The 14,585-nt window shown below is 39.0% G+C and overlaps 1 protein-coding gene across 3 annotated transcripts in view; it reads left to right on the top strand.

Moving 5' to 3' along the window:
* BRINP3 (BMP/retinoic acid inducible neural specific 3) overlaps nucleotides 1-14,585 on the top strand; it is a 293,883-nt gene that overhangs the window by 24,901 nt on the left and 254,397 nt on the right. For all 3 annotated transcript variants that reach the window (XM_037907555.2, XM_007062979.3, XM_037907556.2), the window contains exon 2: nucleotides 970-1,255. In XM_037907555.2, the coding sequence (XP_037763483.1) occupies nucleotides 1,020-1,255 (236 nt within the window). In that variant the 5' untranslated portion in view covers nucleotides 970-1,019. The remainder of the gene's footprint in view (nucleotides 1-969; nucleotides 1,256-14,585) is intronic.

Genomic DNA, 14,585 nt, shown 5'->3' with positions numbered 1-14,585 from the left:
ATGCGTTTATAATCCATACCCAGGACTTTCTAGAGTAATTAATGTACTGTCTAGAATAAGTGCATGGTGCATCTTTATTCAGCTACAGCACCTCTTTTGTAATGGACTAATAATTAGAAAATGTGTAACCGCAACACATCTATTTTATATGAAAATAGACTTCATTTAGGAAATGTTTGTAGATAAAGTTGTTGGTGTCAACCATAATACTCTCGGCCAAGATAAAAAAATTCACAGCAGGGGCCTTTGTAAAAATGATTATAATGGCTGCTGTCATAATTAAATATGAATAAAAAGGACATTTTTCTTTGTAAATGCATCCACTAGAAAAAAAGATCACAGAACCAGACTCTATTCAATTCCATGCTGATTCAAAATGAACTGAAGATAACAACTACATTGTTTTAATCAATCTAAGTACCTTTATGGCCCTCAGCACCATAGTATCTATGAGGACCTCACAATCATGAATGGATTTTATCCTCACAAAGACCCTGTGAGTAAGGGAGGCATTTTCCTGTTTCACAGATGAGGAACTGAGGCACACAAAGATGAAGTGACTTTTCCATGGTCACCCTGAAAGTCTTTGGTGGAACAGATAATTGAATCCAGGTTTCCTGAATCCCTCCATTGTTCTGTCCACTAGATCAGTCTTCCTATCGTTTATACATACGTGTTATTAGAACGTTGTATGCCAGTGTTAAGAGGTAATAACCATTCCTTTGCTTGTTTGTAGGGTTTTAGGAAACAAACATACATCCCTTAGAGGTTTCCATGCAACAAGGAAATAGCACAGACTACTGAGAAACTAAATCGTATGCTGTTAACTAGCCTAGTGGGTTTATGCTAATATAAAATGTAATGAAAATAGAGGCCACTCTCTCTTTAAGATGAAAGGAAGGAAACTTGTATCAGTTTCCAGGGAATGACTAGCGTGTACTTATCTAATTGACTGTATATTTTGTCTAGGTGTTGAGGGAAAGCTAAGAGAATGAAGACTCTAAGCCCACAGTGGAAGCATGATATGGCGATGCAGTGCTGGTGCTGAATTGTTCTCTCTGATGGCTCTATGGGAGTGGATAGCACTGAGTCTTCATTGCTGGGTTTTAGCGGTTGCTGCTGTTTCGGATCAGCATGCCACAAGCTCCTTCGACTGGCTCCTCTCTGATAAGGGACCCTTCCATCGCTCACAGGAATACACAGATTTTGTGGACAGAAGTCGACAGGGATTTAGCACAAGATACAAGATTTACAGGTATGAAGCCAAGGGAAGGCAATTATAGAGCTTTCATCCTTAGAAGTTATACATACATAATAAAAGTTTGTTTGTTTTTTAAGGGAAAGTGTCAGATGTGGGGACAAACTCATAGACAAATTAACTGCTGAAATATATGTAGGGCCATTTTTGCATTATATATTATGGGAATGTTGCTTATGCTGTTTTTGTCATGCTTTAAGAGATTTTGGTGACTGATAAAGTTGATCTGGAAATAATTGACAGCAACCATCTGTTCCTGAAATTCCTGGGCTCTCCTCCAAAGTAACATTAATTCCCAATAATATCCTTAGACATTAATTTATCTTCCCTAATTGATGAGGGACAGATCGTAGCACCCGTGTTCACCCAGAATAGTACCTTGCTTCTCGAGTAGTTCCGTTGACTGAAACCTATTACAAAACATTGACTTCAGTGGGGCCAGGATTTCACCCAGCCTCAGTATCAGTAGCTTAAAATGGCTTAAAGATTTTAGATATAGGTAGGTCCGTGATTTCAAAAGCAGCTTTTAACTTTGGATTCTTCATTCCTAAGGACCTGATTTTCCACAATGTGGAGCACCCTTAGGTGCTATTGACTGGAGCTGTGGGTGCTCAGCCCTTCTGAAATCAGGCATTTAGTTGGCCTGTTTATGGTTGAATAGACAAAAACAGAGGCACCCAAATTAGAGGCTAGTTTTGAAAATGCAGGTTTCACTGCAGAATTGCTTTTGCTGATTGTCTGCAGCCTGCCAGTCCTCCATCCTGCTGAATCAGCACGAAGAACTACATCCCTCTTGTCACTATGACAAGGTAAACAATTCAAGACATACATTAACAAATATGTTATCTTTAAAAAAGAAATGGGAAGTAGAAGGGAGAATACAATGGGATGGTAGAGTACTTATGGGTAAAGGGAAAGAAGGGAAAAAAGGGGTCACAAGAGACAAAGGGAAAAGGAGGGAAGTCTGAGAGAAGACACATTTTTCTCTCTTAATGTCTGAACACAGCCAAACAGTTCTCCACCAGCCAAAGTAAAGAGGCTTCAACAATACAGTACAGGCCATCTGTCAGCTTCTCCCATAATGCAGCCCCCCTATCTGCACTTAAGCCCATAAAATGGTTTACCTGTGTTGCACAGATTGGTCTGTGGCACTTTCCAGCTCTTTTGTAAACAGGAAGCAGTGAATTAGAGAAAGGGAAAAGATTATTTATTTATTTGCCTGTGTGTTCAACCAAATTGCTGGTAATTTGTAATGGGTTTTTTTTTAGAGTGTTGAAGCTGATGCATTTTGTATGTTAAAAACACCTTGCCTATTTTCCTTTTCTTGTGCGTGCACCAGAGGGCGCTGTGTTGCAGGTCAATTTTGCTGTAGGATCTCCTGCAGCATAAAGAGGGATTTTAAAACATTTTGTAATAAAATGGGATTCAGAAATGTGCACTGATGAAGTAGTCTGTCTCAACAAAATAGTAGCACTCGATATGTACTGCATTTTAAGAGCCAGCCATCAGAGCCAATAATATAAAGTCTGAAAGAATGTATTTTATTTGTATTATTTTCTATTAGTCAACAGTGAGCCAACATTATCTTGGTAACAAAATGAAAGAAGTGTATTTTAGTTTAATCCTTTCAATACGGTCATGGAGAATGTACCATGTCCAACCACCTTTATGACTACAAGAAGCTGAGGTGGTTTTTTTGTGTTTTTTTCCCCCCTCCTCCTCCAAGCCATCATTATAGAAACATTGTCAAGTCTGGCAGATCTATAATCAGACCTGTCATATTTGTTTAAGTTTGTGGGTGTATTTACATTGCTCCATCCCTCAGAGAGCAGGATTTGTGTATATTTCAATACCATGCGTACTCCCCTCAAGAAATGTGCAGGCAGGCAAAACAGAAGAGTAGAACATTAAGTTGCTACTGCTGATCAACAAGAAACAGCACCCTGTGAATATCAATTCCCCAGATAAGAAACCTAACCGTAAGATTTCCGTATAAGAATACTACCCCCTTAATATGTTGTTCATAACCAATGTTAAATATGGGAAAATACTATAAAATATTGGAGAATTTTTTTAAAATAAAAGGTTGTTTTGAATCCCTATTGATTTTCTATGGACTGTCACAGATACAGGTATTTGGGGCCTAGTTGTGCTCCTCCTGCCTGACAACCCTCTCTATTTCCTGCATGAATGCAACCCTACCATGTCCAGGGTTAAAGGAAGGTGGTGTCAGCTGCCTTCATGTCATCACATCCACATTAGCCCCAAAAGGCTCGCCAGTGGATTGCTGATGATGACTGGGGAGGGAATGAAATGGACTGAGAGAATGAATTATTTTATGTATGATTCCCTTCTGTGCTTCCCATTGAGGAGGTTGTGGGAGCATTGCAGGCTGGCGTAGCCTTTATAACACAGCAGTGATGGAATAGGTGGCGTGATTCAGGGCAAATAGTTTGAAGTGTTCCTTGTGAAGTTCATTTTTCACCAGAGTCCTCTTTCAGTGGCTCTTTCCACAGATGAGGGTAATAGAATCCTCGTGTATTGTGTGGAGTAGCTGCTAGCATATGGGGAGTAAGAGCAGAGACTAAAAACCAACCTGTATTTTGGAAGGTAGGTTTCTGCACTGCAGGGACAGAACTAGCTGCGGCAGGCAGCAGCTCACTTGCTGTCTCTGCAGCCCAGAGCCCCACCAGCCAATATGGAAAGTGACCCATTTGATCTCTAGATCCACACCCCACATCCTTACACAACTGCTCTACTCAGTCATTGTTTAATCAGCAACAGCCTAAAGCTGACTATAAATACATATAAATAAAATAATTGTAGTAAAAGTGTTCAGCTGCTGGAAACCTGTATTTTGTGACATATTTAACTACTGTTCAAAAATGTATTGTTGATGGTGCCTTTTTTTCTTTGGATGGTGTTTGATCAGGAGGAGAGCACAACGCATGATTTTTGCTTTCCAAAAGCAGAAAAATTATGCTATGACTAAAATTCTGTTCTGTTTCCCATAGGATATTTTTGCTTTAGCAGCCTCAGGAGATGCAGTGAGAATTTAGAATAAATAAAAAATCAGTTAAATAATTCATTTCCACATTTTTGTATTTCAGTGTAGTATTTTCTGTTACAATCATGTTGACAATAAAAAGAGATCATTCATTTTATCTTGTTGTAGATCTTTACTCTCTAGCATTTTACTGTTTCTGTAAATATGCATTAAATGTCCTTATTTAAAGACACGACCCTGTACCATTAAAACCAGTGGAAGTTTTGCCATTGACTTGAATGGGACCAGGATCATGCCCTACATGCCCAACAAAAATACAGAATTATTAAAAGCAGGACAGAATGATAGACCACTGACGTGTCAAATACCAAGAAGAATGGGATTTTACTATGACTAGTGCCATAAGCCTGATTGCTATGCTGAATGGGGGAGCACTGTGGGAGCATTTTGCGGCTGTCTGATAACTATTGCCTGAAAACAATCTTATACAATTGAACTCAAGAATATTCATTGACTAAGAATCTCCAGTTGTAACTAGACAAGTTAGATTTGTTTGAAAACCATCATTCTCATGTCAGAGGATAGATCAATTTTAGATGTTTTGTCTAGGCACGTCTGTCTAGATATAAGTCTAAGCCCACAATACAATCTAACTTCCTTGAGTTTACATTACTTTAATTTTCATTATCTACTGGGTTCCCAAACTACATAACCTACCTACATTTTAGAAAGTCATGCTCTGGGCTAAAACACTTATCAAAATCTCCAGACCCATATGTTCTAAATTCTACAGGTACAAACACCAAGATTATATGCTGATGTTCCTAATTTCTCTCTATTTCCTAATTTTGTTTGTATGTCCATGTAGTAGAGAGAGAACGAATCATGTTGCACAAGCACTCTCTTGTCACTATAAACGAGCATTCACCTTGCCATGAAAGTTACTGGCTGGTATAAATCGTAGAGATAAAGTCAAAGGTTGGTATTGTGTGAGTGGTGCATATTAACTGAATCTGTTTTTTATAGAAGGTTCCTAACCTAAGCAGAACAGGCACATTTCTGAAGGAAAAAGGTGAAATTTCTCCCACCTCCTTATTTAGCTTTCAGAGAGTATAACGGCCAGTGAAAATAAAACAGGCACGTGAAGTAGGGAAGAACAGTGTTAGTGCCTGGCTAGTTGTTATATTTTAGTCCATTAACTGAGGATCAATTATTTCTCTGTGTCTACATAGGCAAGTGATCTGATTCTGCAAAAGTATAGAGTGCTTTTAACTCCCTCAACGCTAGGACAGGGCTGGAAGCTAGCACCCATGTAATTTGCTGTATTCCTGTTAGTTACAGGAATCAGAGAACAATACAGTATTACAACTAATGTTATAGACTGTGCCACTAAAAAAGTAGTCATTTTCTGCACTGCAGTATGATATTCCCTATAATTTCCAATATGCCATGGACAAATTTAACTACTGCAGAGGGTGAATCTTTTGTTTTTTGCGGACTCCACTACAATTAAGTTAGACAAAGCTGTGCAGGAAAGCACCTGGACTGCTTCTGAAGAAGTGTGCTGGCCTCTAAATTAGCTGGATTGCTGTACTGATATTTTATGATACTTTCTGTGTTGAATTTCAAATGTGTGCTTTGTTATTGAATACTCACACACTACACAGTGTTATTTATGCAAATCAGCAGGCAGGGAAGTGGGATCTAAAACCAAACAAAAGGAGACTTGAGAAATGCCAAGGATGGAAAGAATGATTGGGAAATTGGGGAAAGCAGGTGTAAAGATCATTCTTTCTTGGATTGTTTAGAACATTACAACTATGTATTATGGACCTGACTGCACACTTGCCTTTGTCATATAGAGCTCCTTGCTAGATTGAGTAGGAATCTGTGTAATTTTTCTACTGTAATCTGACCGTTTCTTTCCAAAATTTGTGATGTATCAGCCAGGATTATTTCCTCTTTTTCTTTTCTACCTATTGCACAAGGCTTTATTCTGATAATGTAATGACAGATAATTTAGTCAGAAGGAGAAGAATTTAAAATATGAATTAACTTGTTAAACTGAGCAGTGACTAAAACTGTGTAAACCTAACAAATGAGCAATAGAAATTCACAGACAATTTAGCCCCCCGCCGTCCCCAAAAATGATGAGTTTCTCACAAACCTGTAGAATTCTATGCAACCATGAAATTAACATCCTATTTTTTAAAATGTCCTTTTCTAATGAAGATGTTCTGTTTCTTTGTTGTTGGGCCAGGGATGCAGATAAGAAATAAAAAAAATAATGTTATATACCTAACAAATACTTACATGGTAAAGAATACTGGTTTATCTGATGTACTCTAAATTCATTTCTAACGCACAACTTAAAGTAAACAACATTAAGAGCCAGATTATGGAGTTCTTAATAATATTCTTGAGCACTTTGTCATACAGGTAGTCCCCACTGAAGTCAAATGTGGTATTGGGGACTGTGCCTTCAAAGGCTGAGCTTCCCAAACAGAGTCTCTGTGCAGGGCGCTTTGAAGCTTTTGTTATGCCCAGTGAGTTGGAAAGGGACACAGAATAAATCGGATCTTTTGAAAACTCCGTAAACAGTGAGTGATCACTCAACTACACAACTAGCAGCCGCACAAGCTGTCTTTCACTGCCCTATCAATGTAGCTTAACACTGAGCTGGATGGATCACCCCTAGATTAAAGAGGTGGTTCCATCTCTGTGTCTATAATGTCCATAACCACTCCGATGAGAGTGCTAATAATGCTAACTGTTGGTTGGGTTGTGAAAACCTCGTACAACTGGGTGAAGTACTGAAACTATTGGCTACAATGAACATCAGACAGAAACAGCCTTTAGTTGCTACCAATTTGTGGTTGATCTGAATTGTTGAGCCAGAGATTTTAGGGGGAAGAGAGAGATTAATTCTCGTACCCACATTAAATAATGGATAATGAAGTTTCTGTAATAAAATGTAAGATGTTTGTATTGTTTTGGACACATAGCCTATCCAAATCTGTAGTGAGCATGACGGAACGTATGGAGAAGTTTCTGATAGCATCCCTTCCAAATGACTAAGGTCACTTTACACCTTCCTTGGTTCTATTATTTCAGTTTATCAGGCTGAAGACTTTACAAGGCATTACTACTTCTAGTTAGGCTTTATTGTGACTGTTCTCTTTTTATGCAGAAGGGACAGAAATGTCCTTTCCTTGAAATAAAAAAAAGCTTCTTCAGCATGCAGGGGGAAACCCAATTCCTCAGTTTCTGTGCGTTTTCATTGTTCCTTGTTTTGTCCTTAATGCTAACACACACATCCCGAACCCCACAATAAATAAAACAGAGTGGTAGTGATAGGCAAAGGAAACATGACCAAAGTGATTGGAAGGAAAACTATAGGAAAAATGAAGTGTGCTCAGATATTAGTGTACTTTAGGCAGCTTTATGAAAGTAGGGAACCTCTGACTTCATCTAGGCTGAAGCTCTGGCTGCTTGTACATTGCACTGTATGCACAACATTGCTAGACACTGAGAACTGAGATTATAAATGCACTTCAGGGAAAACATGTTTACTCTCCACAACTGTAGTTTCAAAGGCGAATAATCAGCAGAAACAGTCCAGTCTGCTTTTTCCAGAGAATCTCTGCATTGGTAAATTGCTTTTGGCTTGTATCATAATTGGTCCATTTCCTTTAGGGAATTTTCCATTCAGCCTGATGGAAAAAAGCATACAATATTCAGAGGGGATCATCATTCTCTGAAGGTGTGCCAAGGAATAGTCTACTGAATACACAAATTCCTCATTCTAAATCCAGTGGCTCACAGATCAGGGAAGGAGAAGAGGAGCTCCAAGTTTTTGGAGGCGTGAGATGAGGGAACTTTGGTGAATGCCTAAAGTGACCAATACAACAGAAGTGCCATGTTTCTGCTGCATGCATCAGCCCATGTAGCTAGTTATGGGGAGGATAAGGTACCCTATAAAAAGAATGTAGTAATGGATTTACTAAACCTGCACACTTGAGAGCTCCGTGGATAAATGCCTCTCTATGTTCCCTCTGGATCAGTGCAGCTCCATGAGGCAGTGAATTCAATGCCCAGAATGTCCCTCCCGCTCAGTTGTTTTGCCCATCACCTCTGTTCTAACATTACCCAGATTGATCTTTGGCAAATCAAAGACAAATTCCAGGCAAATGAGGCAAGTCCAGTGATATTAATTCATGTGTAACTTCAATTCAATGTGAGTAAGTATTACAAAGTCAAGCCCAAAAAACTCCATAAGCTAATACCGAGTCCAGCTAATAGTTCAGATACTCACCTGTCTTTAACAAAAGAATATTGTATTGAAAATTGTATAGAAAAAGAGAAAATAAAATAAAAGACAAGCAAATACAAATATAACTATGGGTCAGAACAGAAATGAATGGAAAGACTCCCATTGTTTCCGAAGGGCCTTGGACTAGGCCCCATATGAGTCCTACAGAAAGCCTAGTAAAAGCGACACTGAGCAGTTACAGAATAATTAAACATTATTTGGACCTTCTATATGGTAGAAAAGTCTCCACATCCAACTCAAAACTCTCTCTCTTTTGTCAGCTCTGTGTGGTTGGTCACACATCCAGTGTAACTAGAAAGGGCTGTAGATGTAAACCTCGGGCTCTTAGATATCACAGTGAGAAGTACCTTAGAAAAATCTTGTATAGATAGGCAGACACATAGATTGGTTGGCAGGTAGAAGCCGAAGACCTAAGACTCCAGATAAATCCGGGGTTATACCATTCTTTGTCAGTGCACGTATATCCTAAGCTTTTCCTTTTATGGTCTATGACCTGACCCTGCAGCCCTTCTTCACATGAGTAGTCTCACTGAAATTGTGGGTGCAAGAGCACCACTGGTTAATATGAATGAAATTTTTAAGGGGAAAACAGCAGAACTTCTTGTGTTGAAATCTGAAGCTGGAAGAAGCCAACAGAAATGGATACTGATAGAGCACATCTTTGGACCAGGAAGAAATATAATGGTTAATTTCTAGACATTGGGTCTGATTTTCAAAGGTGCTGGACACCTACAGCTTCTACTGGTTTTAATGATTTTAAACTGCAGACCATAGGGACCTGATCCAGGACCTTTATTCTTGTGAGTAAAACTATTAACTTCAGTGCGGCTACTCTTAGATTCATAGATTCATATATACTAAGGTCAGAAGGGACCATTATGATCATCTAGTCCGACCTCCTGCACAACGCAGCCCACAGAATCTCACCCACCCACTCCTGCGATAAACCTCTCACTATGTCTGAGCTATTGAAGTCTTCAAATCGTGGTTTAAAGACTTCAAGGAGCAGAGAATCTCCAGCAAGTGACCTGTGCCCCATGCTACAGAGGAAGGCGAAAAACCTCCAGGGCCTCTTCCAATCTGCCCTGGAGGAAAATTCCTTCCCCAGCCCAAATATGGTGATCAGCTGAACCCTGAGCATATGGGCAAGATTCACCAGCCAGATACCCAGGAAAGAATTTTCTGTAGTAACTCAGATCCCACCCCATCTAACATCCCATCACAGGCCATTGGGCCTATTTGCCATTAATATTTAAAGATCAATTAATTACCAAAATCATGTTATCCCATCATACCGTCTCCTCCATAAACTTATCAAGTTTAATCTTAAAGCCAGATAGGTCTATTTTGCCCCCACTGCTTCCCTTGGAAGGCTATTCCAAAACTTCACTCCTCTGATGGTTAGAAACCTTCATCTAATTTCAAGTCTAAACTTCCCAATGACCAGTTTATATCCATTTGTTCTTGTGTCCACATTGGTACTGAGCTTAAATAATTCCTCTCCCTCCTTGTGAAGAAGCATCATTTGCTTGAACAAGGTTGGAGGAGCTTAAATATTTTATTCCTGATACTACTTCTGATGACCTTGCCAAATGCAGATTTCCCCTCACAAGGAAGCATTGTTGTTTTTTTCTGTTGTTTTTTAACCCTTAAGGATTATGTATGTTAGCCAGTGATGCTTTTATTGCTTTCCATCACCAAAAATATGTTAGGAGCATTTCTCAACATATTTGTCTGGGCAAACCCTTGGAGGGCACAGACCTGTAGTAAAAAGATTAGAAAGATACCAGATGGAAATAGAAACTGAGAATTAAAAATGGACAAGTTGGACACACTTCTCATAGAGAACATTCATTGAATTATAAGTTTCTGGCAACACAAACAACCAACAGTCTCAAAGGACTCAGTAGTGACCTGTGGTATGTGTTCACACAGGCACATGGGGGAGTGTGAGTTGCTCCTGTTATTCCCCTGTATGGAATAACTTGTATGGCAGACAACACGCTCCCATATGTCTACACAGCAAGTAGGATCCTGTGGCAGTGAGTCTCAGAGCACAGGCCTACAGACTCGGGACCATGCTGCGGCGCTAAAACTGGCTGCGTAGATGCTTGGGTTCAGGCTGGAGTTCAGGCTCTGAAGCCTAGGGCGGGGAGTGTGATTCAGAATCCGAGCTCCAGCCTGAATATCTACACAGCTAGTTTTAGCATCATAGCCCTGCAAGCCTGATTCTGTAGCCCTGGGCTCTGAAACTCACTGCCACAGATCCTGCTTGCTGTGTAGACATATCATGAGAAGCCTCTACTTCTCCTTCCATCCAATGGAGACAGGCAGGCAGGGTTGGAGACTGGCAGAGCCTTATCTCTGTCCTCACAATATACCAGCCAACACAGCAGAGCTGTCATGGAAGATGAAGTAGTCTGTCCTCGGTAAAGTGCTGGCACAGATTCTTTCTCTTTTGGAATAAGGAGGAAACTAGGGACACAATTGTGACTTGGAGAGACAGTTCAGTCCGTAATATGTCTCTTACACAGGGTATTTGGTAATTCCAGAATGGCAAAAAGTGTCGGATCTGGAGAGGTGCTGGACACTTACAGCTCCTACTGAATTCAAAGAAAAGAAGTGTGCTCAGCATCTCACAGGAGGCCTAATCCTACCAAATTCAATTTTATCCCATTTTATCCAGAGCTGGATCTCAATAAGGGCAGACTCAGGCCAAAGCACAGCTTCTTCCCCCTGTTCCCCACCCTCTATGTCATGTTGGCTATGTCTAAGGGCTTGATTACACAGCAGGGTGTGATTCTACAGCGCACCAGTTTGTCACGCAGGAATGTCCTGTGTGGACACTCCTACAGTGCAGGGAAAGTCCCCGAGTGCAGCTTGAAATATTATTGTTTCAAAGAGTGGAAGTCTGAGCTTCTCTCCGGGACTTTCCCTACACTATAGCAGTGTCCACTTGGGATCTTTCTGTGTGGGAAGCTGGTGTGTGGGAGATTCACATCCTGGCTTGCAATGCAATAACTAGCTGTGTAGACAAGCCCTTAAATTATTGGGGTTGAATATAGAAGGAAGGTAGAGTTTCTCTTTCAATGAAGTAAACAACTGTTAATGCTGGATAGGATACACTGGGCCGTAGAGTTGGCTAGGCCAGCAGGATTAGAAGTGTTCTCAGGAGTCAGTCTGTTTGAGAAGAGCACAAGTGTGTTTCTGTTTGGCAACAAAACAAAATATCACTGCCAACCTTGCCTTCTGTCTTTTTTTTTAATACACAGTAGGATCTGTGTTTTGACAATCCCTCTTTTTATTTCTTCCTATTTGTTTGTAGTATTTAACCAAAGGAAAGTTAGTTCTCTCTTAGTTCGTAATACTCTTTTTTGGACAGGAATTTTCAAGATCACAAGCAAAACTCAGAAGAGGGGGAAAAAAACCTAAATAAACAAATGAATACCAAACAAACCCCCCTACTTTTATAATCACCGCTCTAATCTGCTTCCAGAATAGGGTTGTTTTAAAACGTCAATGTTTTGAGTAAGGATAAATTTTACATCCAAGGCTAGGTTTCCTTAGCACTGAGGTGATTTATTTAGAGAATTCCGAGTATCATAATTTCCAGTTAGTGAGTTTATGAAAGCATTTAAGTTGCCCTAAAAATATAAAGATAAAAGAGGCTTTAGCTTAACAGTTCCATGCAGCCACCGGAGTAGCATAAGAGCTATTTAACACTAATAATAGATTCATTCTCCAGTCAGCAGGCTGGACTGCCAGGATCTTGGAAATGAAATCAGGTCATTATCATTAATTCTTTGAAGATTTTGGTTAGTTGCGTCTTTGTTCTCTCATTTGCCATTCATTTTCATTTTCCTTTGAATGCCCTGCCTATACTGTCACTTTTATTCAAGATGTAGACTAGTCAATAAAAATGATCATTTTAGGAAAATGAAATAACAATTACATGGATTTATCTTGGTATCTGAAACAGGATTTTTATTATATGGTTTCACTCCTCTCTACTTTTGCCTTAGCCAGCCTTTCTCATTCTTTATTGCTATTAGCTCAATGGTCATCTCCCATATTGAATTTCTGTAATTTTCAGGAATTGTTTTCTTTGGTTATATATGATGAGTACATCTGATTTTCTACATCTTAAGTGTCAGTATTCATACTTTGCTTAAGGACATATTATGCAAAGTGTAATTTTTGTCATTAGGGAGAAGAACTAGATAGCAGCAGTAGCCTTGTTTTTATGTTGCCACGGTTATAGGTTTGAAGGAATGAGCTATTCTTAGTAAACACAAGTATTTGTATGCTTCCTGTATATGAAAAAAACCACATAGATACCCAACATTTTCACTCTGTTTTAGTTATTTGTCATTTTCTCCTGATATAATTGTTTTAAGTTGATGGTCAATGCCCCAGACTTCAAATCTTTGTTATCTTCTTGACTTTGATTGATTCTACAGAATGTGCTAATCATTAGGCTGGTCGTGAACTGAAAGCATGTAGCTTCTAATGTACTAGTAAAACTATAAACATTAACAGACAGACCAAACTCCTTCCAACAGAGGCCTTTGTGAAGTAAAACAATTCTTTAAAAAGAATTTCTACTCCCTGATTGCTGGGTTCACAGTAGATTCCCAATATGCCTGTTACAGATAATAATCATTCTCCTGAAGGTTTACCAAAATTAACCTTCTGATACATCTAATTTGTAGTTTATTTAGACAATATTGAAAAAAAGGTATTTTCAGGGGCCTATATATGTTCTTAAAACTGCACTTGCAAATCCCACTAACAGTTCCAGAAGTTGAGCACATAACTCCCTTGTGCACTGAGGACAGAACATCTGGCCTTCAGTAATGAATATTAATTCGTCAGGGGGACAAAACTTATACACTTTTAACTCGATAGCAATACAGTTTAAAGTCAAAAGCACCAGCCACATTCCAAATATTTGAAAGACTGACAGAATCTCAGACTTCAGGAAATATCATAACCAATAAGTTTAAAAGGAATCTCTCCATTTGAAGTAATTCTGAACAAACTATAGTTTATAAGAACTAAGACAAGCCTATAGATTAATAAATTATGTCTGTTTTGACTAATGTGACTTTGGATGTTGCAAATGGGAATAAATCCAGCTACTGATCATAGAAAAGGATGTTCTAATCAGAAAGTCTTGCATTCAGCTCTTATGTACATAGTTTCATACATTATTTTTATGAAGCCCTACACAGCGGCAATACCTGTTACAGATCATTTTCTTTAACATTTTATTCAAACTACTTATAGGGTGCCTTCCAAACTGCACCTGCAGTAGATTCTATACAATAAAACCAAAATACAGAACAGAGCATTAAGAACTAAAGAACCAATCTTATAAATTCCATGGCCAGATGGAACCAAGGCATATATTAAAAATAGAAATTCAGTGACTGGATAAACCAGTACGCTAAGAAAATATTAATAGAAAATCATTTCTTAATTGATGCAAACATTTCGCTCTTTCTCAGCAGAGGTGCAAAGCTAGAAATGCTGTAGTGAGGTCTCATGATACTAAGTTCTGATTAATTATTATTATTATTATTGTTTTATTTTATTTTAAAAACATACTGCACTTGGACCTATGGAATTTATAAAAGAGGACATTGCTTGCAACAGATGGATAATGTACATTCTGTTGTGTATCACTCTTACTTTTATTATTGCTGGTTCACTCATTCACTAGTTTCTAAAATTCAAGCATTTCCAGTTGGTCTCTCAGTCAGTGTGCATTATCATCATTTGAGAGAGAGAGAGAGAGAGTGTATGCACGTAAGAGAGAATTTCAGTCTATATAGGATCAGGAAGGATACTGGCTGGTTAGGGACAGCAGAAAGTAACTTCTGGAATGTGCCTTCCCCTATAACTGAGGGGCTTTGCCAGTGAGATCTGGGGGTATTTCTGGATCCCAGACAGCTCTTGAAGTTCATTGCAGTGCTGGTCACAAG

The sequence above is a fragment of the Chelonia mydas genome, chromosome 8, assembly GCF_015237465.2.
Source record: "Chelonia mydas isolate rCheMyd1 chromosome 8, rCheMyd1.pri.v2, whole genome shotgun sequence".
NCBI classification, from domain to species: domain Eukaryota; kingdom Metazoa; phylum Chordata; order Testudines; family Cheloniidae; genus Chelonia; species Chelonia mydas.
Note: the sequence above shows the minus strand (reverse complement) of the source record. Positions and strands in the feature narration are given on the sequence as shown.